The 26,600-nt window shown below is 36.9% G+C and overlaps 1 protein-coding gene across 1 annotated transcript in view; it reads left to right on the top strand.

The window, feature by feature from the left end:
• Nucleotides 1-26,600, top strand: part of itgav (integrin, alpha V) — a 106,754-nt gene that overhangs the window by 32,919 nt on the left and 47,235 nt on the right. Inside the window, exons 4-12 of the mRNA XM_073047046.1 lie at nt 2,821-2,935; nt 4,621-4,682; nt 7,608-7,653; nt 7,977-8,102; nt 8,594-8,638; nt 16,886-16,929; nt 18,388-18,444; nt 18,543-18,595; nt 23,660-23,865. Of these exons, the coding sequence (XP_072903147.1) occupies nt 2,821-2,935; nt 4,621-4,682; nt 7,608-7,653; nt 7,977-8,102; nt 8,594-8,638; nt 16,886-16,929; nt 18,388-18,444; nt 18,543-18,595; nt 23,660-23,865 (754 nt within the window). The remainder of the gene's footprint in view (nt 1-2,820; nt 2,936-4,620; nt 4,683-7,607; nt 7,654-7,976; nt 8,103-8,593; nt 8,639-16,885; nt 16,930-18,387; nt 18,445-18,542; nt 18,596-23,659; nt 23,866-26,600) is intronic.

Raw genomic sequence — 26,600 nt, 5'->3', positions numbered from 1 at the left:
AACTGTGATGGGTTTTGGTATTTGGCAGAAGTCTGGCAATGGGAAGTGGTTTAATTTATTATGATATAATTAAGAAGATGGATCTCCAGCATCCCCTCCTCTGCTATTTATTACAAGGCCCATGTCTGACATCTGGTCCACAGCTAGGACTTTTTTTATTTACCTCAGATGAGTTCATTGTTGACTAAATTATTATAACACTTCATTACTTCACAATTACTTTCTGTAATGATATCCAGGATGAAATTCGGGAAATCAGATCTTTCACATATTTTTGCCAGCACATTGCTCCATTGTCATTGTTTTCTTTATCTATCATTACTCCAAAAAGTTGTTCTTTTAAGTCTTCCAAATTCTTGAGCTGCTGCCTCATCCTTCCCCTACCTTAATAGATCTTGTTTGTTTAAGCCTCCAATTGTAATCTTAAATAGTTTTTTCTGTAATTGCAATTGTTTACTATCATTCCAAGTACATCTTGCAATCTTTGATTCATTACGTTCTTGTTATCTGAAATTCACATCCACCTACACCTTCCTTTTGTTGTTTCTCATTTTTAACAAGCATCTTAATCTCATTTTCCACAGGTATCTTAAGCTCAGCTACTTGACAGTGAAATAATTGCTGAAGTCAGTATTGATAGTCTCACTTAAAATAAAAAGACTACGTATAAATTGTTACAAGTCTTGTGTAGTCTAGCTTGCTTTACATAATACATCATACAGTGCCTATATAAAAAAAAGTATCCACCCACCTTGGAAGTGTTTCATGTTCTATTGTTTTACAACATTGAATCTGAGTGGATTTAATTTGGCTTCTTTTGACACTGATCAGCAGAAAAAGACTCTTGTAGCAAAATGAAAACAGATCTCTACAAAGTGATCTAAAGTAATAAATATAAAACACAAAATAATTGAGTACGTAACTATTCATCCCCTTTAATATGATGCACCAATTCATCACTGGTGCAACCAATTGGTTTTAGAAGTCACATAATTAGTTAAATGAAGATCACCTGTGTGCAAATTGTTTCAATTGATTCTAGTAAAAATACATGTGTGTCTGAGTTACTATTCTGGCAAAAACAATGCAGTGAAGACAAAAGAACACTCCAAGCAACTCTGCATAAAGGTTATTGAAAACTACAAAAGTCAGAAGATACATACAAGAAAATTTCAAAGTCGCTAAATATCCTTTAGAATACAGTTAAGTCAGTCATGAAGCAATGGAAAGAATATGGCACAGCTGTAAATCTGCCTAGACCAGGCCGTCCTCAAAAACTGAGTGACTGTGCAAGAAGGGGACTAGTGAGGGAGGCCACCAAGATACCTGTGATAACCCTGGAGGAGTTACAAGCTTCAGTGGCTGAGATGGGAGAGACTTTGCATACAACTGTTGCCTGGGTGCTTCACCAGCTTTATGGGACAGTGGCAAAGAGAAAGTCACTGTTGGGGGAAAAAAAATTCACATGCAGTCTCAGCTAGAGTTTGCCAGAAGGCACGTGGGAGACTCTGATGTCAGATGGAAGAAGGTTCTGACATCAGAACCGTCTGATGAAACCAAAATTGAGCTTTTTGGCCATCTGACTAAACAACATGTTTGGATTGAGCCAAACACTGCACATCATCAAAAACACACCAGCCCTACCATGAAGCATGCTGGTTGCATCATGCTGTGGGGATGCTTCTCTGCAGCAGGCCCTGGGAGGCTTGTAAAGGTAGAGAGTAAAATGAACGCAGGGAAATCCTGGAGGAAAACTTGATATAGTCTGCAGGAGAACTGCAACTTGGGCGAAGATTTGTTTTCCAGCAAGAGAATGACTCCAAGCAAAAACAAAAGTTACGCAGGAATGGCATAAAACAGCAAAGTTAATGTCCTGGGGTGGCTGAATAAGGGCCTCAATCCAATTGAGAAGTTGTGGCTGGACTTGAAAAGGGATGTTGACTCAAGCCCTATGCTTGAGCAGTTGTGTCAAGAAGAATGGGGAAATATTGCAGTGTCCAGATGTACAAAGCTGATAGAGATTGATCCACACAGACTCAAGGCTGTAATTGCTGCAAAGTTCCATCTACTAAATACTGACTTGAAGGGGTCAGTGATTTTGTGTAAAATAATTGTAATAAATTTAAACCAATTTGTAGAAATCTGTTTTCACTTTGACACACAAGGATGTTTTCTGTTGATCAGTGTCAAAAAAGCTAAATTAAATCCATTGTTGTGATTCAATGTTGTAAAACAACAACATATGTTATATTATATTACAATGTTATAAAAATTTTATAGGTACTGTATATCCTAGACTGTACCTTGGCCATACTTGCTGCCCTTTATGCTGCTGGCATTTAAGTCAGAAATGAAGGTTGTCCATCTCCTATGGTATCCAAGGCTTCCTCCTTCATGCCAGTTGCTCTCTCAATTTTTATCCCCCACTACTGGCAGTCATGTAAGTCCTGAATAGGGACCCTGGAATACTCTTGTAGAAGGACTCTTCAGTGCTTTTTCTGTAACAATTCAGTTTTACCGGTGAGGACTGTTAGTCCTGAGCTGAGCCCCGAACCTGGAGGACTGGTGGATCACTCTTAGTCTGTCCTCTACCCTTTGACCTGTTTGGCATTGGTGACCCCACCAAGAGCCAAAGAAAGCTTAAGGCTCTGACTCCAGCCATTGTAGCTCTCTCACACAAGCCTCCAAACCACGACAAGGTCGTGGTGCCCTTGGAGGATACCTGTGTCACAGATTGCTTAAACATGACAAATAATTCTGTTGCTGATTATTGAGAGTTGGAATATTTTAGACTTCCCTCTTTTTTTAATGTGTACCTAGGCTTGTGCACCTCGTTATCACTGGAGAACAATAAATCGCCCAGAACGTGAACCTGTGGGGACCTGTTACCTTGCCAATGGAGAAAAGGTAGTGGAATATGCACCGTGCCGATCAGGTCAGTGTAAGATGTTTTACTGTCACTAAACAGCTGTTTATGTGTCTGTTTAAGATGGGCTTGAAGTTGCTGTTAAGATCAGGATCCTTTTGAAATCTCTTATAAAAAGTTCAAAAATCTTGACTAATTATATTCATGCCCTTTTTTATTCATTGTTTTAAAATACTACAAAACAAGACAGAGTTCTTGTTTAATCTGGCAGATACTGGACTCTGAATTCTACTCTGTTCATGTACTGGATAGCTCACCAGAAAATTATAAACGTGTTAGCTGCAATTTTTCTATTAACGGCAATACTGAATGAGGTTGAAGATTTGTCCATGTTTTCTCATCCTCTGGCTATGTTTATCTTGCCTGTTTTGTTTATTATTTGTGAATTGCAGGGGGTGCATGTATTAAATAGGTGAGAAGTGCACTTAAGGTTAATATTTTCTTACACAAACACGACTGCTGGATTAGTTAGTAGAAACAGTCACATTGTAATCATTTAAAAATGGTCGGGTCTTTTGATGGAGTAGGATTGCTCAGAACTTTACTTCTGGATAAGTTAGATGGGGTAAACAAATAATGAAGTTTATTTTTAACTCTCCAGTGTTGGCTTAATTAGTAGAAGTGCCTTGAGCGGTTTTCTGCAAAGTAGTTAAATTGAACCCACTGGAAGTTATCATAAATTTTTCTCAACTGCCTGCATTCAGCTTGGTAATTCTTTAATGCTTAATAGTTCATTACAACCAGATTGATTCTGATAATGAGGTCAGTGTTATTTTAAAAATATCCCCTCCAGAACCTATGGAAAAGGAAGAGAGCTGCCAAAATAACTGAATTGTTTGGAGTCAGCTTTTTTTAAAACTTGAGATAAACTTCACTGATAGTTGCAATCTCTGGTCATTGAGGTCAAATTCCCTGCATTCATTCCCATGTAATAGTTTCCTCTCTTGCCCACATGTGAATGGTGTCTTCACAAATGCAAGTTGAGTCCTTCACAAAATGGTTTGATAGACTACATTGTGCAGTTTCATTTAAATACTAACAGATGTCCAGGAACATTTTGGCATTTTTCCATACTGTAACTTTAGTTTGAATGTGGCAGCACTATCCATTCATGTAGAGGTTCTGTGGAAAAAAAATGAGGTAAATTTACCAGTTCTTTTAGATTTGTAACAAAAAGCTGGAAGTAACCCAGTTTATTTAAAATAACCTCAGTTCACCCATTTAGAGGTAGGACTGAGAAGCATGCCTAAATATTTTTGAAGTAGTGGCTCAAGTTTGAAATATTAGCCTTGTTGCCTTTGAAGAAGTAATCTGGTTCTTCATAGCCCACAACAAATACTTGACTCCCTAACCCACCAGTTGGACTCTTTGCATCTATCTTTTATCCAGGAAGTCGGACTGATGTGTTAAGATAGAAACATCGTTAAAGTAGACGTTCATGGACTATTCCAAAGGTTTCAGTGATTGTCTCTTCGGGGCAGAATGGTCAACTACCTCTTGTTTTGTCTCCATTTGAAATGGAAATTAGCATGTTCAAGTCAGCATGTTTTTGAATTAAAAATAAAATAACATTTTTATTTCCCATTTGTACCTAACCTCAACCCAGAAGGTCATGTTTTGTTGTCAGTACTGTGGGAATTATTTTAAAAGAATTATCTCAGTAATTCATGACTTCTGTATTTCTTTATATATAGATAAACCTGAAGCTGATGGTCAAGGATTTTGTCAAGGAGGTTTCAGCATTGACTTTACAACGGTAGGAACTTTTCTCTCATTCAATGCAGGTCTGTAGATGTGTGTCACTCAAGTAAACTGTTAACCCTTGTGACGCGTGCGCGCGCACACACACACACACAATGCTGGAGGAACTCAGCAGGTCACGCAGTGTCTGTGGGAAAGAGTGAAGTCGACGTTTTGGGCTGAGACCCTTCAACAGGACTGGGGGAATAAAAAGTTGAGGAGGCAGAGATAGAGTGGGGGAGGGGAGGAAAAAAAACACAAGGTGCTAGGTGAAACCGGAAAGAGGGGGAGGGGTGAAGTAAAGATCTGGGAAGTTGATTGGTGAGAGAGATACAGGGCTGGAGAAGGGGCAGCCTGATGGGAGAGGACAGAGGGACATGGAAGAAATAAAAGGAGGAGGAGGAGGAGGAGCACCAGAGGGAGGTGATGGGCAGGTAAGGAGATAAGATGAGAAAGGGAAATAGGAATGAGGAATGATGAGGGAGGTGGGGAGGGCATTATCGGAAGTTCAAGTAATCAATGTTCATGCCATCAGGTTGGAGGCTACCCAGATGGAATATAAGATGCTGTTCCTCCAACCTGAGTGTGGCATCATCGTGACAGTAGAGGAGGCCATGGACTGACCTGTCGGAATGAGAATGGGAAGTGGAATTAAAATGGGTGGCTTCTGGGAGTTCCTGCCTTTTCTGGTGGACAGAGCGAAGGTGCTCGGGTTAAAGTCAAGAGTTTACATACGCTTAGGTTGAAGTCAATAAAACTCATTGTTTAACCACTCCACATATTTCATATTAATAAACTATAGTTTTGGCAAGACATTGAGGACATCTACTTTGTGCATGTCACAAGTAATTTTTCCAACAATTGTTTACAGACAGATTATTTCACTTTTAATTGACTATATCACAATTCCAGTGAGTCAGAAGTGTACAAACAAAATCAAAAGAAATCAGCCAAGACCTCGGGGAAAAAAAATTGTGGACCTCCACAAGTCTGGTTCATCCCTGGGAGCGATGTCCAAACGCCTGAAGGTACCACGTTCATCTGTACAAACAATCGTATGCAAGTACGCCGTCATACTGCTCAGGAAGGAGACTCATTCTGTCTCCTAGAGATGAACGTTCTTTGGCGCGAAAAGTGCAAATCAATCCCAGAACAACAGCAAAGGACCTTGTGAAGATGCTGGAGGAAACAGGTAGACGAGTATCTATATCCTCAGTAAAACGAGTTATTTGTTGACATAACCTGAAAGGCTGCTCAGCAAGGAAGAAGCCACTGCTCCAAAACCACCATAAAAAAACCAGACTACAGTTTACAAGTGCACATGGGGACAAAGATCTTACTTTTTGGAGAAATGTCCTCTGGTCTGATGAAACAAAAATTGAACTGTTCGGCCATAATGACCATCATTATGTTTGGAGGAAAAAGGGTGAGGCTTGCAAGCTGAAGAACACCATCCCAACCGTGAAGCATGGGGGTGGCAGCATCATGTTGTGGGGGTGCTTTGCTGCAGGAGCGACTGGTGAACTTCACAAAATAGACAGCATCATGAGGAAGGAAAATTATGTGGATATGTTGAAGCAACATCTCAAGCCATCAGCCAGGAAGTTAAAGCTTGGTCGCAAATGGGTCTTCCAAATGAACAATGACCCCAAGCATACCTCCAAAGTTGTGGCCAAATTGCTTAAGGACAACAAAGTCAAAGTATTGGACTGACCATCACAAAGCCCTGACCTCAGTCCAATAGAAAATTTGTGGGCAGAACTGAAAAAGCGTGTGCAAGCAAGGAAGCCTACAAACCTGACTCAGTTACACTAGTTCTGTCTGGAGGAATGGAACAAAATTCCAGCAACTTATTGTGAGAAGCTTGTAGAAGGCTAACCAAAACGCTTGACCAAAGTTAAACAATTTAAAGGCAATGCTACCAAATACTAACAAAGTGTATGTAAACTTCTAACCCACTGGGAATGTGATGAAAGAAATAAAAGCTGAAATAAATCATTCTCTCTACTATTATTCTGACATTTCACATTCTTAAAATAAAGTAGTAATCCTAACTGACCTAAGACAGGGAATGTATTCTAGGATTAAATGTCAGGAATAGTGAAAAACTGATTTTAAATGTATTTGGCTAAGGTGTATGTAAACTTCTGACTTCAACTGTATGTTGAGTCTCACTGATATACACGAGGCCACACTGGAAGCACATAGGTGAAGTGTTGCCTCACCTGGAAGGACTTTTTGGGGCCCTGAATGGTAATGAGGGAGGAGGTGTAGGGGTAGGTGTAGCACTTGCTCTGTTTTCAAGGATCAGTGCTGCGAGGGATGAATGGACAAATGAGTCGCTTAGGGCACTTGCTGAAGCAGAAAGGGGGGAGGGGGAGTGAAAGATGTGCTTGGTGGTGGGATCCTGTTGGAGATCCTGCTGAATTCCTCCAGCATTTTATGTGTGTTACTTGGATTTCCAGCATCTGCAGATTTTCTCTTGTTTGTTAACCCTTGTGCACTAATTGTGCCAGACTAACACGTCAACTAAAAGTGAGGAATGACCATTTTAGTTTTCAAACTGTTTATCTCAAAGTTTACAGTATTTCTATATTTTATGTGTTGATAATTTGACTTGATGTTACCACAATTTAACCAATTAATGCATGTGATTACATTTGATCTTGTATTTTCCCTTTAAAAACTTTTAAAGCTTTAATATCATTGTAACTTTGAGTGGTTATTAGAGTTAGTCAGTTTCACTGGGTTGCATGTCATCTTGTTTTAAATCTACTCAAGTTTAGATTATGTGTTAGGTAGATTTTTTATATTGACTTATTTGGGAGTAAAGTTAAGTTATTTCTACTCCAAATGAGTGATTAATGTTGGGAATATTCATCACAGTATCATGTAATAGATGTCCATAAATGTCATTCTTTTGTCCTTTTGTGAATTGCAGGCTGGTAGAGTGGTTCTTGGTGGACCTGGCAGTTTTTACTGGCAAGGTAAAATGCAAAAGGACTTGGTCATAATGCAGTATTAAATGCTTTCTAGTTGCAGACATTCAGATGTTTGCTAAATTCAACTGGTCAGCTATTTGAAAAAATAATAATACAATGACTTTGATTGCTGTCCAGCTTTTAAAATGCACTAATCCATCAGTGGGAGAAACATATTTTCTTCCTCCAAGTAATATTTGTGTGTACTAATATATCATTTAATATTTTATCATTATGGTTATTAAACAGAATTGAATTTTTTTTAAAGCTTTGTGAAAATTTGAGCATTTCTTCAAATACTTTTTCCTCACCAAAAAATTATTCCACAGGGCAGTTAATCTCTGATGAGATTCAGGACATTGTGGAATTGTATAACTCTTCATTGTTTATCACACAATATCGGAGTCAAATTTCAACCCGTGGGGCTAACGCTGTGTTTGATGACAGCTACCTTGGTGAGTAGGGCTTGCATTTCAAAACATTGCTCTGGAGTAAATAAAAATGAACATGGAACACAAGGTTTAAATGTCTTTTTTTTGAGTTATTTCAAATTAATTTAATACCTGAAAGTAATTTCATCTATGACTTGGGATTTTAGGAAGTTTATTTTAAAACCTATTTCTTCAATGTCAGTTTGAATTCTTGCATTGAATAATAAAAGTTCCTTCTCTTACACTTTTTAAAAAACTTCAGATCTGATCAGGAATTTTGTTTTGATTTTTGTTTATAACTATGATTAATTTTAATGGTACTCTGAAGTATTGGAACATACTTGCAATAAATAACCTTTGCAGTAACTCTTAATTTTGTATTTTGAAAGACTTAAAAATAACATGTGACCAGCCATAAAGCACATCAATATTATTTTTTGGCTAGCTTCGTTCTAAGTAAGAGGCTGATCAAAACATTTTCACCATTCTTCTGAATACTGAAATATCTTCCACAGGCTATTCAGTTACTGTTGGAAACTTCAACAATGATTCTATAGAAGGTAAGGCTATATTCAGTGTGTTTATTTAAAGACAATGGAGAGCTGAAATTAAGATCTATATGACTTACTTAATGCTCGGATTTTATTTAAATAGAAGTTGGGGGCATGCGAAGGGTGGTCTTGTTCTCCTACTGAGGAGGAGTTTTTTGGTACCCACCTATTGTGCACATCCCATAATACCCCCATGTTCACCAAGTGCACCAGGGGCAAAAGAGCCTGCTCCACCTGTGCATGCGTACAATCTCAAAACTTGTCTCTATCAAAGAGCTCTGCAACTCCCTCGGTTGGATGGAAAAGCCTGCATAAGTTATTAGGGCAAAATTTAGTGATAAAACATGAAATACCTTTTCAGACCCTAAAGGAGTCAGAAAGTTTCAAGGTGAGTACAGTGTTTTGGAGAAACTTGTAATGGCCTTCTGCCAATTGTGCATTGTTTGGCATACCGTATTGGACATCTAACACTAGCTTTTCTGACCATTTCAAGAAGCATCCTTAATCTGGAAACTAGCTGTTGACATTTTTTTTCTTTCCAATACTTTTATTAAATTTCATATACACAAATACAGAATTCATAAGGACACTTATTACAAATCAAAATAAGATAGCACAAAATGCACTATATATAAATCACACTGATACAATCAAGGTATCCCATATTCATGATCAATCAAATAAGATAAATTGAGTTATGAAGTACAATAATATGGTTAATTATATTTTTTTAAAAATCTACACCCACTGCCAAGACAAAGCTAGTTGGTAAAAAGAAAAAAAGAGTAAATTACCATATAGTGTTTTATAATAATAGCCCAGATTTATATTTTAATAACAACAATTCAAGGATTTTTAAAATAGTTCAGAAAGGGTCGCCATAGCATTTGAAAATCTTGGTTAGAATCAGAAATCGAACAACGAATCTTCTCTAAATTTAAACATGACCTAGCAACACTTAACCATTGAGCATGTGTGGGGGGGGGGGGCAACCTCCTTCCATTTAAGCAAGATCGCCCTCCTAGCCATAAGAGAAATAAAAGCCAGTACCCACAAATGAGAAGGCTCCAAAATTATAGCTCTTTCCTCAACAATAACAAATAAGGCAGTCAAAGGATTGGGCTTAAAATTAACTTTAAGAAGTACAGAAAAAGTTTGGAATACATCTTTCCAATATTTTTCAAGGCTCGAACATGACCAAAACATATGAATTGATGAAGCCTCTCCATTATTACATCTGTCACAATAAGGAGATATATCTGCAAAAAAACGAGAGAGCTTGTTTTTAGACATATGAGCCCTATGTACCACTTTTAATTGTAGGAAGGAATGACGGGCACATAATGATGAAGAATTAACCATTTTGAAAATAACCCTCCAGGTCTTATCAGATAATGAAGTCTGTAAATTCTTTTCCCAAACTTTTTTAATTTTGTCTAAAGGAGCCATTCTCAATCCCAACAACAGACCATAAATATAAGATATTGAGCCATTATCAAAAGGTTTCAAATTAAAAATTACATCTATTATGTTCTTATCTGGGCTGGTAGGAAATATATTTAGTTTAAATCTTAAAAAATCTCTAATCTGTAGATATCAAAAAAAGTGGGTATTAGATAGGTTATATTTCACTGAGAGCTGCTCAAAAGAAGGAAGAGTCCCTCCAACAAACAGATCCTGGAATCATTTAATGCCTAATCTATTCCATTCTCTAAAAAACAGATCAGTCGTAGATGGTTTAAAAAAAAAATAGAAAAAATAGGACTGGAAAGGGAAAATCTCAATAAACCAAAATGTTTTCTAAACAGAAGCCAGATCCTCAAAGTGGGTTTAACAACCAAACTGTCAGTTAATTTATTTAAAGATAAAGGAAGAGAGGATCCAACAAGAGAAATAATAGAAAATTTCATAACAGAGTTGGCTTCCAAAAGGACCCATATTGGACAATCCTCACAATTAATATAATATAACCAGAACGTAAGATTTCATATGTTAATTGCCCAATAATATAACTTAAAATTGGGTAGAGCAAGGCCTCCATTCTTTTTAAATTTTTGAAGGTGGGCTTTATTTAATCGGGGTTTTCTGTTCTTCCATATATAGGAAGAAAGAATCAAATCTAAAGAATCAAAAAAAAGACTTAGGAATAAAAACAGGTACGGCTTGAAAAAGGTATATAAATTTAGGTAAAATATTCATTTTAATAGAATTGATTCGACCGATCAATGATAAAGAGAGAGACGACCAATTGGAAAGTGTCTTTTTCACATAATTCATTAAGGTTAAATAATTTTCTTTGAATAGATCTTTATAATTCTTAGTGATAGTTACACCCAAAAATGTAAATTGTTTTCTTACAATTTTAAAAGGAAGGTTAATATCGGTTGGTATCAAACTATTTAAAGGAAACAATTCACTCTTACGTAAATTCAATTTATATCCTGAAAACTGGCTAAAATTAGTCAGTAAAAGAAACATAGAGGGTAAAGAAGTTGTAACATTAGATACAAAAAGCAATAGGTCATCAGCATAAAGTGAGACTTTATGAATAGTACCTTTCTTTAAAATACCGGTGATATCTTTAGACTCTCGAAAAGCAATTGCTAAAGGTTCTAATACCAAATCTAAAAGCTAAGGGCTCAATGGACATCCTTGTCTGGCTCCACATTGGAGTTCAATTGGTTTAGAAATCTGAAAATTATTAAGGACCCGAGCAGAAGGAGGTAAGTAAAGTAATTTAATCCAATGAATAAAATTGGGCCCAAAATTAAATTTTTCTAAGGTTTTAAATAGGTAATTCCATTCAACTCAATCAAAGCCTTCCCTGCATCCAGAGAAATCACACATTCCGATATTTCCTTGGATGGAGAATGCATAACATTTAACAGTCGCCGTATATTAAAATGGGAATATTGATTTTTAATTCATCCTGTCTGATCTTCAGATATTATATAAGGTATAATATTTTCGAGTCTATGGGCCAAAACTTTAGATATGTTCTTAGCATCAACGTTGAGTAAAGAGATTGGTCTATATGAAGAGCATTCAGTGGGATTTTTATTTTTAAGAATAAGCGAAATGGAAGCTTCATAAAAAGACCTTGGCAACCTACCCACCTTGAAGGAATCAGTAAGAGTAGAACATAAATAAGGAATAAGCAATGAAGAAAAAGCCTTATAAAATTCTCCAGCGAATCCGTCAGGTCCTGGAGATTTCCTAGAATGCAATGAAGATAATAGTCTCAGTGATTTCCTTCTGAGAAATAGGTTGATCCAATTGCTTTTGATTATCACCTGAAAGTCCAGGAATATTTAATTGTTCTAAAAAATTGTTCATTGCAGTATTATCTTTAGCAGAATCAGAACTATACAAGTTAGAATAAAATTCTCTGAAAGTGTCATTTATTTCAAAATGATCAGTCGTCATTTCACTATTGGTTTTGCAAATTTCTTTAATTTGCGATTTAGCTATAGAGGTCTTCAATTGATTAGCCAATAGTTTACCAGTTTGTTCTCCATGTATATAGAATTGGCTTCTATCTTTTAAAAGTTGGCTTTCAATTGGATATGTTATAAGAAGATCATATTTAGTTTTAATTTCAATATGTCTTTTGTATAGTTCAGGGTCTGGTGCCAAAGCATATTTCTAGTCTAGTTGTTTTAATTGATTAACTAAATCAGTTCTCTCTTTATTAGATTTTTTCTTAATATATGCAGTATAGGAGATAATTTGTCCTCTAATATATACCTTAAAAGCATCCCAAATGATAAGACTAGAAGTCTCTTCCAACACATTTTCTTCAAAAAAATAGTAATTTGATTCTCCAGAAATTTTAGAAAGTCCTTATCAGATAACAAAGTTAAATTACAATGCCAGGATCTGTTCATATGAGTGAAACCAGGAAGATTTAAAGATAGAAATACAGGAGAATGGTCGAATAAAGCTATTTCTTTATATTCAATAGATCGAACTAATGGAATCATTTAACTATCAATAAAAAAAAAATCAATCCTGTATAGGAATGATGGACATGAGAGAAGAATGAATACTCCTTTTCTGCTGGGTGAAAAAAAAAACAGATATCAACAATATCACACTTCGTTAGAAAGGATTGAATAAATAAAGCTGATTTATTAGGTGTGGCTGATTTAAGAGAAGAACAATCTAATACAGGGTCTAGACAACAATTAAAATCTCTTCCCATCACTAAAGAATAAAAGCTCAAATCTGGCAGGAATGAAAAGAAACAATCAAAAAAAATCCTGGTGGGTCATCCACATTGGGAGTGTACGCGTTACCAAATACAATTAATTTATTATCTAGTTTCCCTGACACTATGACAAATCGCCCTTTAGGGTCAGAGACAACTTTATGTTGAACAAATGAAATTGTATTATCTATAAAAAATCAAGACCCCTTGAGATTTTGCTCTGAATGAAGAATGAAATTGTAAACCCCTCCACCGATTGAAAAGGCATGCGTTGTCACAACTACGTACATGCGTTTCTTGTAGAAAAATAATGGGGGCCCTTAACTTTTTAATATAAGCAAACATTCCGTTTCACAAGATGATTTAACCCTTTCACATTAAAACTAAGTAAATTAATATTTCGATCCATTATAAATTCTAATTAACAGAAGAATTAAAAAGATCTGACCATAAATTATTAGAACCAGAGAATGAACCATAAAATAAGGTACTCAAACAGAAAATTTGGATGATAGCCCAAACCAGCTTCCAGAGAAAAAAGAAAAAAAGAGACCCCATCCCCTTCCCCTCCCAAAGCCAGAAAGCCGGCCAAAGAACAGTTGACATGCTAAACCCTAAAGACAAACCTCCTAAAGAAATCCTGCTGGCAAAACTCCAATCATCCAAGGTTATTATGTTCCTATCAAGACTAAACAGAAAGAAAACTTAAATCAAAAATCCAAAACATCAGCCCATTCATTTTAACAATTACAAAAAAATATGGAAAAACCTCAAAAAAAACAATAAAGTAGTAAAATAAAATCAAAGAAAATACCAAAAAACAAGATATATAAATGGTCAAAATGTAAGTTTATTAAAACCTTATTCTATCCAATATTAAAAAGATAATTGCTCTTGTAAGAGATATAACGCAATTAATCTTCTGCTTTCAAATACTTCTGAGCATGTTCAACTGATTCCAGCCATTTCTGCACACCATTTTTCAGAATGATTCTAAGACGTGCAGGGAAGCAAAGGGAGGGCTTAAACCCTTTATTATGAAGCAGCGACATGACCTCTTTTTACTTAGCACATTCAGCCATAACCTCTGGTATATAATCTACAAATCTGATCATCTTCCCTTTGTAATTGATCATTCCTACTCAATGGGTATGACGGATTAAAAGCTCCTTAGTATGAAATTCGTGAAAACAAAATAACCGATCTAAGACGCTCTCTCGACTGTAATTTGGGGGCCAGTGACTGGTGGGTCTGGTCCAACTTAGGCCCAGACGGCAATAAATCAGGGAATAGCTGCTTCAGAAAGCTTGCAAAGTACTCCGTGGGGTGGGCACCTTCAATTGATTCTTCAAGACCCAGAATACGTAGATTGTTCCTTCTGCTTCTGCTTTCCAGGTTGGTAATCTTCTTTGTTAATTTTTTGTTCGATAATGATAATTTTTTGCAGAGCTTACTCATGTCTTCTAAGTCCACTTCCAGTATTGACAAAGTTTCTTTATTCTCCTTAATTTGCTTTTCATGTTCGATTAGAGTTTGTTGAATAGTGTCCAACTTAACATTAAGATGTCGAAATTCCTCAGAGTTCTGTTTGCTTTTTAAGGAAATCTCCAATTGATTCCAAAGTGGTTAGAGAATCATCGTTTTCTTTTGCAGAGGCTTTAGTCTTTCTCAAAGACATTAAGATTTATAGTAAGGTTTCAAAAAACTGGTAGAAAACAAAAAGATAGGTAAGGTAGGAGCAAGTTCAAAAAGATGTTACCCCATTGGCTGCCAGCAGGGCTCTCTGACATTTTTCTATATTGGAGCATAGGATCAAGGTCTGTGCATCTATAGCTTGCACTTTTGTCCCTTGTCTTTTACAATGCTACTTAGGAAGAGTGTTCACCACCTCCTGGGACTAAACACTATTAAGTTATAGATCTTTGTTGAGTCTCCTTGCACGCTTGGCTTAGTTGTACTAAAAAAAGCCCCCGTTCTGCAAGTTCCTGAACTGGAGTAATGGTTTGAAATGACTGTTGATTGATTCATTATGGTCGCATACATGAAGTCCCATGGCATCCAGATAGATCATTCCATTCATATGTACATCAAGGCCTTAGAGAAGGAAAACAATAATGGAATACAGAATTAAGTGTTACAATTAGTGAGAAAGTGTTATGCAGCTAGACAAATAAGATGCTAGCACCATAATGAGGAAGACTGATCAATCAAGAGTTAATCTTTACTATACAAGAGTTCTGTTCAAAATTCTGTTAACATTGGGGTGGGAGTTGTCCTTGAGCCTTGTGTTCTCAGGTTTGTACATCTTGTTTCCAATGGAAATGGGGAGAAGAGAGAATGTCTGGAGTGGGAAAGGCCTTTGATTATGTTGCCTGCTTTCCTGAGGCATTGAAAGTGTAGACAGAGGCAATGGAGAGGAGGCTGGTTTTCATGACAGACTGGGCAGTTTTCACATCTTCCTGCAATTTCTTGCAGTCTTGGACATAGAAGTTGCCATACCATGCTGTGATGCATCTGTAAAAATTGGTGAGGGTCATTGGGGACACGCCAAATCTGAAGAAGTAAAGGTGTTGTTATGTTTTCTTGATGAAAGAATCTACGTTGATATGTACAATTGGAGAACTTGAAGCTCTCAACCTTTTCCACCTCACCATCACTGATACAGCCAGGGATGTGTTCTCCATTCTGCTTCCTAAAGTTCATAACCAGCTCTTTTGTTTTGCTGATACTGAAGGAGAAGTTCTTATCTTGATGTTGTTCCATTAGGCTATCCATCTCTTTCCTCTATTCCATCTCATTGTTGTTTGAGATCCAACAACTGGTATATTCAGTTGTCCTCTTCTAGGTTGGATATTAAAATCCAGACAAGCAACACCGAAACACTGGATGTGTTTTTTATTTTTATTTTTGCACATTTGTTGAAACATTGAGAAAAGTTGATGATGTTTTCCTGAGTAAAGCTCACTAAACAATGCACTAATCACAGATAACCAATATGGGTAGACTTCACATTTTGATTGCCTGTGGATTAGGGGAAAAAGATTGTAAAGACTTTTTTTTGTAATTCAAGTTTTTATTATTATTCTTATTTTACAAAGTAGCACAGCGTATCATAGAGCAGATACAGTACAGCGTATTTATACAGCCATCCCATGACAGGAAAACAGATAAAACCAGGAAGCAGAAAAAAACTTCTAATTTAAGTTTAAAGTAACATACAACCAAAATTGATCCCACGCGTCTTGCACTTTTCCCTCACTGTTAATTCTTCCCAACATGTGTTCATGTGATGAAATCTTAACCATTTCCTCAGTCCATTCCCTGACTTTTTTTTATTTTTTCAGTTTTGTCCCAGAGTTTTCCCTTTTCTTTCACATCAGCATAGTCCATCAATGCACAGTCACTTCCCTAGCAAGAAATTGTGCACCCATTTGGCAGAAAGAGAGACTAATTTGGAATGCGCATTGAGGGTGTGGGAAGAAGATCGTGGTGGTTGTCAGTTGCACAATAACATTGTTTCATATCTCTAATGGGCAGAAACAGTAAGAAATAATATAAAAAAATTCAGATCTATTTTCTCTTCCCTAGAGTAGAAGTTTGCAGTTAATTAGATCACCCAGTGCATTTCTGATTTTTAACTTTGGCCAACTATTTTGCGATGTTTTGTCAATACTTTTGAAATGTCATGCATGCCAATGAGATGAGTGAAAGCTGATCTTTTCCATGTATGGCATTTTTTTAAAAAACATTGTCCCGCACAGCCCTCTTTGCAATCTAGAACAATTTGTGGATCAGTTATCTGCTAAGTGCTAGCATGGCCTTACCAGTAACTGTTCACGTTCTTTATGTTCTCTATAAATGCAGACATAAAAAGTATATTGACAAAAGGTGTCCCATACCTGAGCAGGCATTACTATCATTGGGAGAGGAAAGAGATTAAAAGATTGTGACTTCTAGTTTGAGAGTGCTTACTATGTGTAGGTTGTTATGTAAATTAACTGTGGTTATTTCTGACTAAACATATGAAACATTTCTCTTCATTTTAGATTTTGTTACTGGTATTCCAAGAGGAGCAAAGTCTCTGGGTTATGTAAGGAACGCTTATTTTTCTCAGCAATATTTTTATTGTTTTTTTAAATCAAGAAAGCATAGTGCAAAGGAGGTTTGTGCAGTACGTAACAAATGTACAATTCACATCTATGAAAGAGATGCACACATAGTGCAATCATGCTTTGGCTGCCTCCCTGCCCCGACCGACCCCTCCCAATTCCCATCTCCAAGCCATCATTGCATTAGCAAAAAGGGTTAAACAGAACCTTTATCCCCACAGAGCTGCATTGGTATGGAGAAGGTGTATTTTCCTAACATATAAACTGTTGTATGTTTACACGTCTGAATTTGAAGAATTTTACCGGAGAATGCTGAAAGTCAGGGAGTTATGTGCAGAGGAAAGGAAGAAGGGATGAATCTTTAGTTTGGCTGGGAATTCTGACAATATTCAAGAAAGGGTCCCCACACCTTTTGGAACTTTTTGTCCGAATTGAGAGTTGAATAATGGATCTTCTCAAGACTGGACATGATGTCCCTAAGCCACTGAACATGGGTGGACGGGGCAGCATCCCTCTACCTGAACAAGACTGCATGCCTGGCCAAAAGAGACGCAAAAGACAGTATGCGATGTTTGGTCGGATTTGGGTGCATGTCCCCCTCTCTGGAAGTGCCGAAAAGAGCAATCAAAGGGTTAGGTTCCAGATTGTAATTAAGTATTTAGGATAGAGTTTGGAAAACATTTCTCCAGTATTTTTCCAAGCTAGGGCATGTCCAGTACATGTAAATAAGGGAAGCCTCACCCCTTTTGCATTTGTCACAGCAGCGATTAACATCTGGGTAAATGCGAGATAATTTAGCTTTAGACATATGGGCCCTGTGTACGACCTTGAACTGTAACAGGCAGTGGCGGGCACATAAAGAGGTTGAGTTAACTAACTTGAGAACTGAATCCCATACATCGTCTGACAGTGAAAATTTTAAATCTTGCTCCCAGGCAGTTTTAATTTTACAACTGTATTTGTGAACTGATTTAAATAATTAGAAAAATGAAAGTGAACTAAATTTATGTTATCTTATCACTCCTCAAAGGTGGTTGAAAGTACTCTATAGCTATTACCTTTTTAGTATACTAGATATAGATAGTTTAATACAACAGCATTATATGGGCAACCTAAGTGTTAGTGACAACTTAGCTGTGCTGAAGATGGGATGAGAATAGTTATTGTTCCTTAGGATGTTGAATTTTCACTTTTTAAAAAAAAGCATTGTGTGATATTTTGCATCCATATTTCAGGATTTTAAAAAAGAAAGGCACTCTTTCACAGTGTGTTTCCAATTTAGTACCACGGAAACAGAAATATTGATTAAGATTATATGCTTAAATGCTCAATTGAGCTATTTAATCCATAGCTTTCTGGCTGAAGTAAGATACTGTATGTGTATCTGAAGTAAAATTACACCTTTCAATGTATATATAAACTGTTCTTAACATTGACAGGTGACTATTTTAAATGGAGTTAACATGGAATCACTTCACAATTTTACTGGGGAACAGGTAAGTAAACTTTATTGTTCAATTTTAAATAACTGATTTGTTAAGTGTGATTGTCAATACCAGAATAAGACTGTGATTCATCCCTCTCTCTTTCTTAGATGGCTGCTTATTTCGGATACTCTGTTGCTGTTACAGATATCAACAATGATGGGTAAGGTTGTGTGTGTTGAAGGGATGGGCTGCATTAGAACTTTATCTTGTTTAAAAATATGTCTTATTCTGTGGCCACTGATAAAAACTGACCATTTGGGGGACTTTGTTCTGTTTTATTAAATTTAAAAGCTGAAATTAGTGTGAGAATGACTAACTATAGATTATGAAAAGCTATATAAACTTTGCAGTGTTGAATTTTCTTTATCCTTCTGGGATTCTCCAATTTTAAAATCAATTTGTTCATTAAATATGTGTTGAAATGATGATTGAGAAGTAGTTTAAGTACTGGGTCTACAACGTGTTCTAACTTGCATTAATGCTGCAGACTGAATACTAATTGTTCAGATTTGTGAATGATTTCAGGCCAGAGTGGTTGTTTCATTCTGAAGAGGCAGTTTAGAAAACATAAAGTGTGTTGGCAAGAGTATGGAATAAAAGGTGAAATTTAATAACATGTATACACACTGTGATTTTTATTTATAGAAAAATGGGTGATTATTTGTAAATTAAGTCAAATAGCTCCAAATGGCATTAATAACCAGGTTTCATAGCCACAAGTGGGATAAAACTGAGATGGCTTTATAGTGCAGCTTGTTACGGATGCATTTCAATGAGAATGAAAATCTTGGAGCTGCGTAAAATTAGCTGGAAGTCACAGAAGTGGTGGCAAGTTTGAAGTTGCTATAGTATGCAAGAGCAGAAAGTATATGTTTTTTGGCTTGTTTTAAACATTTCATGTAGTTTGGTTCAGGAGTGGGATCTCTGGCTGCAATCAATAGCTGAAGTTGAAATGGTCACAGGATTAACAGTTGATTCTTTAGGAATTATGTGGTGTAGTGAAAGTCAACAGAATCATAGCGATTTTATAATGTTTCGAACTGGATGTTGACTTTTCCACATAAAATGTCACAAGATGTTTCATAACTATTAGTAGACTTTGATGGTGAGCTGCACATGGACCTATGTTCTAAAGAATATCCTAAGGAAGGAAAAGGGTCTCAGATCAGAAGTCCCTACAAAGGACTATGAGAGGAACTGAGAGGATAATGGGGATCTCCCTACTATCCATCGTGGGCATTTATCAGGAGTGCTGCGTACAGGGCTCTTAGTATTATCAAGGATGCCTCTCATCCATCCAACATCCTCTGTCTTTCTACCATCAGGCAAGATACTCCAATGCATAAAACAAGAATGGTCAAGATGGGAAACAGTTTCTTCCCTCAGGCCATTAGGCTTCTGAACTCCCTATGCATTGCATTCGAGCTGCCACCAGTTAATCTGTTCTGTACCTTATGATATTTAATTTATGCACTTTATTTATGTGTAATTCCTTGCTTTCCTAAGTTGTGTGTGTGTTATGTATACTACTGCACTTTACACCTTGGTCCAGAGAAACATCGTCTCATTTGACAGTATACATGTATAAAATTAAATGACAATAATATTGACTGGGCTGGAGTAGACTATTTTAAAGCCTGGTACTTTAAGTGGTAAAAGACTGGCAGCAATAATGTTGGTATACTTACTGCGGGTGGATATAGTCAATAGAGTTCAGAGGAAGCAATGTTAGACTGTCCTGGAGTTGGAGCACATACTGGGGCACATGTTCCAGAGCCTAAAGTCTCTGGATGAGTCACTTGGTCCAGAGTGGCTCCAGCGCCATCAAACACTGGGAGCCCCGCTCCAAGTGTGTTACTGTAGTCCAATGTACTACGAGTGGTTGTCTTGACATGGGCAACTAGCTCTTTAAAAAGGTTGACAGCCAGTGAGGACCCACTGGCAGATGTTGCTGTCAATGGTTTTGGTGCAGTTGCAGCTACTGAATGTTTCCAAACACTTGAGATGTGCAAATATTCAGTAACACTCATAAATAAAACAAAGCATTAAGTGGTTTGAAATAATGCAGAAAAAGGCAATCAAGGAAGTCAATTGTTTTATGATTAAATAGGTTTGTTTTTAATTTTTATAATGCAAAGGCAACCAGACATCCTTTCTCCCAAGAGTCAATTTTATCCCATTCCCTTAAATAGCAACTGTAGTGCTTGTCTATCCAAGGCTTTAGAGCTGAGAAGTCTGTGCATCACCCAAATGGACTTCATGATGTGTGCATTAAGACAGAACAGGGACCCTTGTGGCTGGTGGAGGCTGACTGGAAGATCTCATTTCCAGCTGAGGCCAGCACCAGAATCCAGGACATCCAAGGAAAGTTCTGGAGGTGGTACACACGATCCACCCCCATTGAAAGTAGGGGCCACTTTTTGTCGTAGAAGACAAGAAAATGTTGGAGGCAGTTCAAGGAATTTTAACATTAAGAGATTTGTCGTTGGAAAGACTGATGAAAGTTTGATATTTAGAAATGAATACGAGTTGATCCTATAAACTTGTAAGGTTTTATAAAGTATGCTGGGAAAGGTAAATCGATAGAAATTGTATTAATGGTATCTGTATAAATAGTATTAATCATATTAGAAAACTAGTTAAATGCTCTTCATCACTTCATTACAATAAGCACAAATATTCATAAATAAAATCTTGAAAATCATTTTATAAATATATAGTTTCTGAGTTGAAAACATTGGATTCTCTTTCTAATGCATGAGTTGAGATAAAACAGCTTTTCTCATTTTCATTTATCCCATGACAATATTCTCCACATGGGAGTTTAATTGGATCTAATAATGAGACATTTATTTACCCAAATTCAGTCAACAATTTTGCAGTGTAAATCTTGATTATCACCAATCTTGGTGTGGAAAATATGTTATTGAATGTGCCAGGTACTCAGTGCGAGGGAGGCAATAAAAATAAACCATTAAATAACAGATATGCATGATCGCAGTTTGATACCTGGTGCTTTTGTATTGCCTGGTCCTGGATAAAACCCTTCCATTTCTGTAATTTGTGTTCTAGAAATGTCGCAATCACTTTAATCTCTTTTTAATCTTGTATAGAAGAAGAGAATTATGGTCTGATAGTTTACAATATAATCCTTATTTCAGTAAACAACTTCTCAAAAGCATAACTTAAATTCATTGGAAGAACAAGATCAATTGAATTGGTAAATAGCTGCTAAATCTCTTATTTTTGCCCAAGCCTGGAACAGTTGATCTTTCCCCTTAACATGATCACATGGCTTCAAAAGATCTTTCACAATAGGTTTTAGCTGCTAATTAATGGGGTTTATGAGAAATAAAGGGCAGGTCAACCAATTTCTTATCCAGCCATGTTGCAGCTGTGACTTATTGGACTATTTTTAGTTAATTTTTTTGCAGATATGCCCAGCTCAGCAGTTATGTCCCCGAGATCAGCCATTTCATAATTAGTGATGTTTTTACATGCAGATATAATTTAGGAGATCTGAAACAAGAGCTTACCATTGCTGCTGTGACTATTCTCATGACTAATTTTATGACATAATACTGAGTGGGTTGAAAACTTTGTGCTGAGATTGTTGAACTCCCAGAGCAGAGAGAAGTTATTCTGTGGAGCATAGGAGACTAAGAGGTTACTTACAAAGCTGTATAAGATCATGAATGCACTCGGTCTTTTTTGCTAAGGTTGGGGAACTGAGAACAAGATGGTTTAGATTTGAAAACTGTCTGAGTTATACAGCACAGGAACAGGCCCTTTGGCTCAGCTGGTCTACATTGACAAAAAGGGGAAAGGTTTTTTAGGAACCTGAGGGACAACTTTATTACACAGAGAATGGTACCTATGTGGAATGAGCTGTCAGAGGATGTGATTGAGATAGATTCAATATCATATTTTAAAATGTATTTGTATATGTACAGTACATGGATAGAAAGGGTTTGTGTTTTGGGCCAAATACTGGCAAATGGACTAGCTTGCATGGACCTCTTGGTAGATCATAATACCATAAGACATGGGGGCAGAATTAGGCCATTCAACCCATCGAGTCTGCTCCACAATTCCATCATGGCTGATCCCGGATCCCACTCAATCCCATACACCTGCCTTTATGCCAAATTCTTCGATATCCTGACCGAGCAAGAAACGATCAACTTCTGCCTTAAATATACCCATGGACTTCACCTCCACCACAGTCTGTGGCAGAACATTCCACAGATTCACTACTCTCGGGCTAAAAGAAATCCTCTTTACCTCTGTTCTAAAGGGTTGCTCCTCAATTTTGAGGCTGTCCCCTCTAGTTCTGGATGCCCCCACCATAGGAAACATCCTCTCTAAATCCACCCTATCTAATCATTTCAACATTTGGTGAGTTTTAATGAGATCATCCCCACAATCTTCTGAATTCCATTCAGTTTAGGCCCAAAGCTGCCAAATGCTCCTCATATATTAACCCCTTCAATCCTGGAAATGGTAGGTAAAGACCAATTGCGCCAAAGGACCGCAGCATAAAAGCCAGGACCAAAAGGTTCTGGGACAGCTTCTTTCACCAGGCCATCAGGCTGATTAACTTGCACTGATTTGAGTGTATTTCTAACTTACATTGACTATTGTATTTATTATAAATGACTATGATTGCACATTTAGACGGAGACGTAACGTAAAGGTTTTTACTCATGTACGTGAAGAATGTAAGAAATAAAGTCAACAGTGCTTCTTCCTATAGATGCTGCCTGGCTTGCTGCGTTCTACCAGCATTTTGTGTGTGTTGCTTGAATTTCCAGCATCTGCAGATTTCCTTGTGTTTGACTGAAATGATGATTTGAGCAGACATTAAGTTAGTGTTGGTAATATTGCTTAACATTATCATAGAACCCTCCAACACAATTGGGTGTAATGGATTTAGTTTCTAGAGAAACATTGCTTCTGGAATCTTGCAGCTAAAGCTGATAACAAAATTAGGAATAAATAGCAGTTATTATTTGCTAATGTATTTGTACGACACCTTAAAAGCTTACGTACATTAGCCCAGTGATAGAAATAACTTATCAAAATGATTATCAAAACAGCTTGATGATACCGGACTGCACATAATATAAAATTGCTCCTTTTTTCTAAATCAGTGTGCGGTCATACAGTAATTCTGGAGCAATTATTTCTCATTAACTCCTAATGCTGCTATTCTCTCTTCTAGATTAGATGACCTATTGGCTGGAGCACCACTTTTTATGGTTCGTGGCTCTGATGGGAAATACAGAGAGGTGGGACAAGTGTATATTTATTTACAAGACGCTCCAACTAGTTTTAAAAATTCCATGAAGCTGACTGGCACAGAGACTTATGCAAGATTTGGATCTTCAATTACACCTTTGGGAGACTTGGATCAGGATGGCTATAAAGGTGGGTTCTAGGGCTTTTTTTTAAAAAAAAAACAACTTTTGTTTACCTGCACCTTTTCTAATGTTTTGGTTACTAATGATATTCAGAGGTCTTTAGTGTTCAGAGTTGATTTAACTGTACAAACAGACCTTGCCTTTTTGATGTATACCTTTGCGGTTAATACTAATAAAAGCCAAATTTATTTTAGATTTAGTCTCTACTCTCAAGTCTATCCTGAGTTGCACCTGAAAAATAGGAAAAGAAATATATATATGAGAGAGACACACAGACAGGCAGACACACCATTTGCTCAACCACCATCCTACTCCTCCCCCATCCCACCACACCACCACAAACAAAGCTCAAAAATTTCTCTCTTTCAGTTTAGAAAAAGATTGGCCAGCATAAGTAAAGTGTGTTGTCAGCATAGATGTTTTGTCGTATCTAGGGAAGGGTATCTTTTGTGCTCCAGGAGTGTTCAGGCTACACAGTGTTCTTGTTCACAGTAGTTTGTGCTGCTGAAATGGAGGAGGACATTTTTGAAGGCATCCACTGTTAATTTAGTAACAGGTTATTTGAGAACATCTGACTTTTTATTACACCTTTGTATTCTCCATCCAGAAATGAAACATTATTGCTGAAACAAACGCGAGGAAATCTGCAGATGCTGGAAATTCAGGAAATTATTGCTGAAATTTAGTTTAGCTGGGGGGGGGGAGGGGAGGGCAGGAATAAACCTGCTGCCTGTCATTTAACTGTTGATCTCTGAAAGCTCTGCTTAAACTATGTTATGTCATAGCAAGTGGGAAATTGATTTGTATTTATTTTGTTGCATTAACTTTGCAGCATGTAACGTTTGAAATTTGATGCTCTTGACATTCTTGTCCAAGAGAAATCTATTAATGTTAAATTTAATAAGTTTATAATCATAGTGGCGCTTACTTCTTGGAAAATATCCAGATTATTACTATGGTAACTGCCTGTATCTAAGTTGAGTGCTCTAGTATTCTTTCCCTTTCGAGAGAAATAGATTTTCTCTATCAAGGTGAAGAAATTCTATTTTTATATTCGAGCATCCCTCAATCTTTCTCATTAAGGTAATACAAAATAAATCGTGCAGCCCAGTCACTGTTATGTAATATAAGCCCAACTGTCATTGTATATGCATGGATGTCTGAAATTTACCCTGTAGCTTTTCCCCCATCACAAACATCACCCCTGAAGCAAGAATAGTACTCTTATGTCCAAGGTGCTTTACTGTGAACGCATTGCCTTTTCCTTCAGTCCAGCCTGAAAAGTTTTACTGTAGTAATTTCTGGGGTAGGGACATGTTTGGTATAACCTTGTATTGTGCTGTAGGCTTTCTATGTTTCTATGTAACAATGGTAGCTTGGCCTGGGTTGGAACTTGTTTCTGCATCCCTACAAAGTTGTGCTGCGATGTTAATGCAACAGTCCTTCATTTATAAAGAAATAAGTATATTACTAGTTTTTCAAAAGGATGTATCTATGACTATACCGAGGCTAGATTCTTTGAGTTCATGAGCATATGTGGGGACTCTATGGCATGGTGGGTTGTAATAGACGGTGCTTGTAACTTGTGATCAGGAAAAAGTTCCATTCAGTTCAAAATATTGTGTCAGTTGGCAATGTTTCATTAGCTTGTTTGCCAAATACAATAGAAATAACCACTCTGCACTTATTCTATGCCAAACTGTAATCTATTTTGTACTAACAAGATTGGACAATTGCGTCTTTTGCTCTTATGACCAGATGTCTAAGATCCTTGTCCAGAATTTCTGAACCACAACTAAAAGAAAATATGAGCTGCATATTTTCACATTGGATTTAGATCCTGCTTTTTGCATTCTGTAGCAAAGCTGAGTGGGCGATGTCATGTCTTAACAAGCACACAAAAAGATATGGAAAGTCACTATGATAATGGGCTGTTCGAAGAGAGATTTCTGGGGTAGCTGCAATTGTTGCAAGGTGGACAACTGTAAGAAAATGGGACTAATTTCAATTGCAACAGTTCCATAGCAAAGCCAGTGATTTTTATGTATCGCCCTCGTATAACACACAAACTTGACCCTGCTGGCCAAGCGCATTCATGTTTTCGTTTTCTTGGTTGGAAATCTCCCTTAGTTTTAAAAAAAAAAGCCTGCAAAATTAAAAAAAAACATTTGTTTTCTTTTTAACATAGACATGAAGACTATTATTGAATAGTTTCCTTCAACATGTGCATGGTCTCCAACCCTCCCATGCTTGCCATATTTAACCTAAAATTTTGGGAATCTTATTTCTCTTTAGCAGTAATTTTGCAGCAGAAGTATAAAACATCCCTGTTTGTGTAAATCTGGTTTATATTCTTGGTTAATTGCTGAGCAGTATTTTCCAAAATCTGACATTTTTAGAGGAGAGTCATGGGTAGTTGTGGTAGGGGTATGGAACATGGCTATTTATGGACATTTATTAAGTATCTCGGAGACATCTGAAAATGGGGTGGGTGGGCACCTTTAACCTGTCAAGTACTTATTGGCTGAACTTAAAAGTAATCCCGGTTGTCCTATTTCCTGTCTTCTGTAATCTTGCCAATTTTACCTTTCTGATAATTGCTCAACTTTTTAAATGCTATAGTTGAACGTGCCGCCACTCCTATCCCTGGCAATGCTTTTAAGATCCTTCTTGCTACGTAAATTATTTCTGTCACTTACTTAAATTTTTTTTAGTTCTTTTGCCAGTAGCCTTCATGCTACG

Source organism: Hemitrygon akajei, chromosome 5, assembly GCF_048418815.1.
Source record: "Hemitrygon akajei chromosome 5, sHemAka1.3, whole genome shotgun sequence".
Lineage (NCBI taxonomy): Eukaryota > Metazoa > Chordata > Chondrichthyes > Myliobatiformes > Dasyatidae > Hemitrygon > Hemitrygon akajei.
Note: the sequence above shows the minus strand (reverse complement) of the source record. Positions and strands in the feature narration are given on the sequence as shown.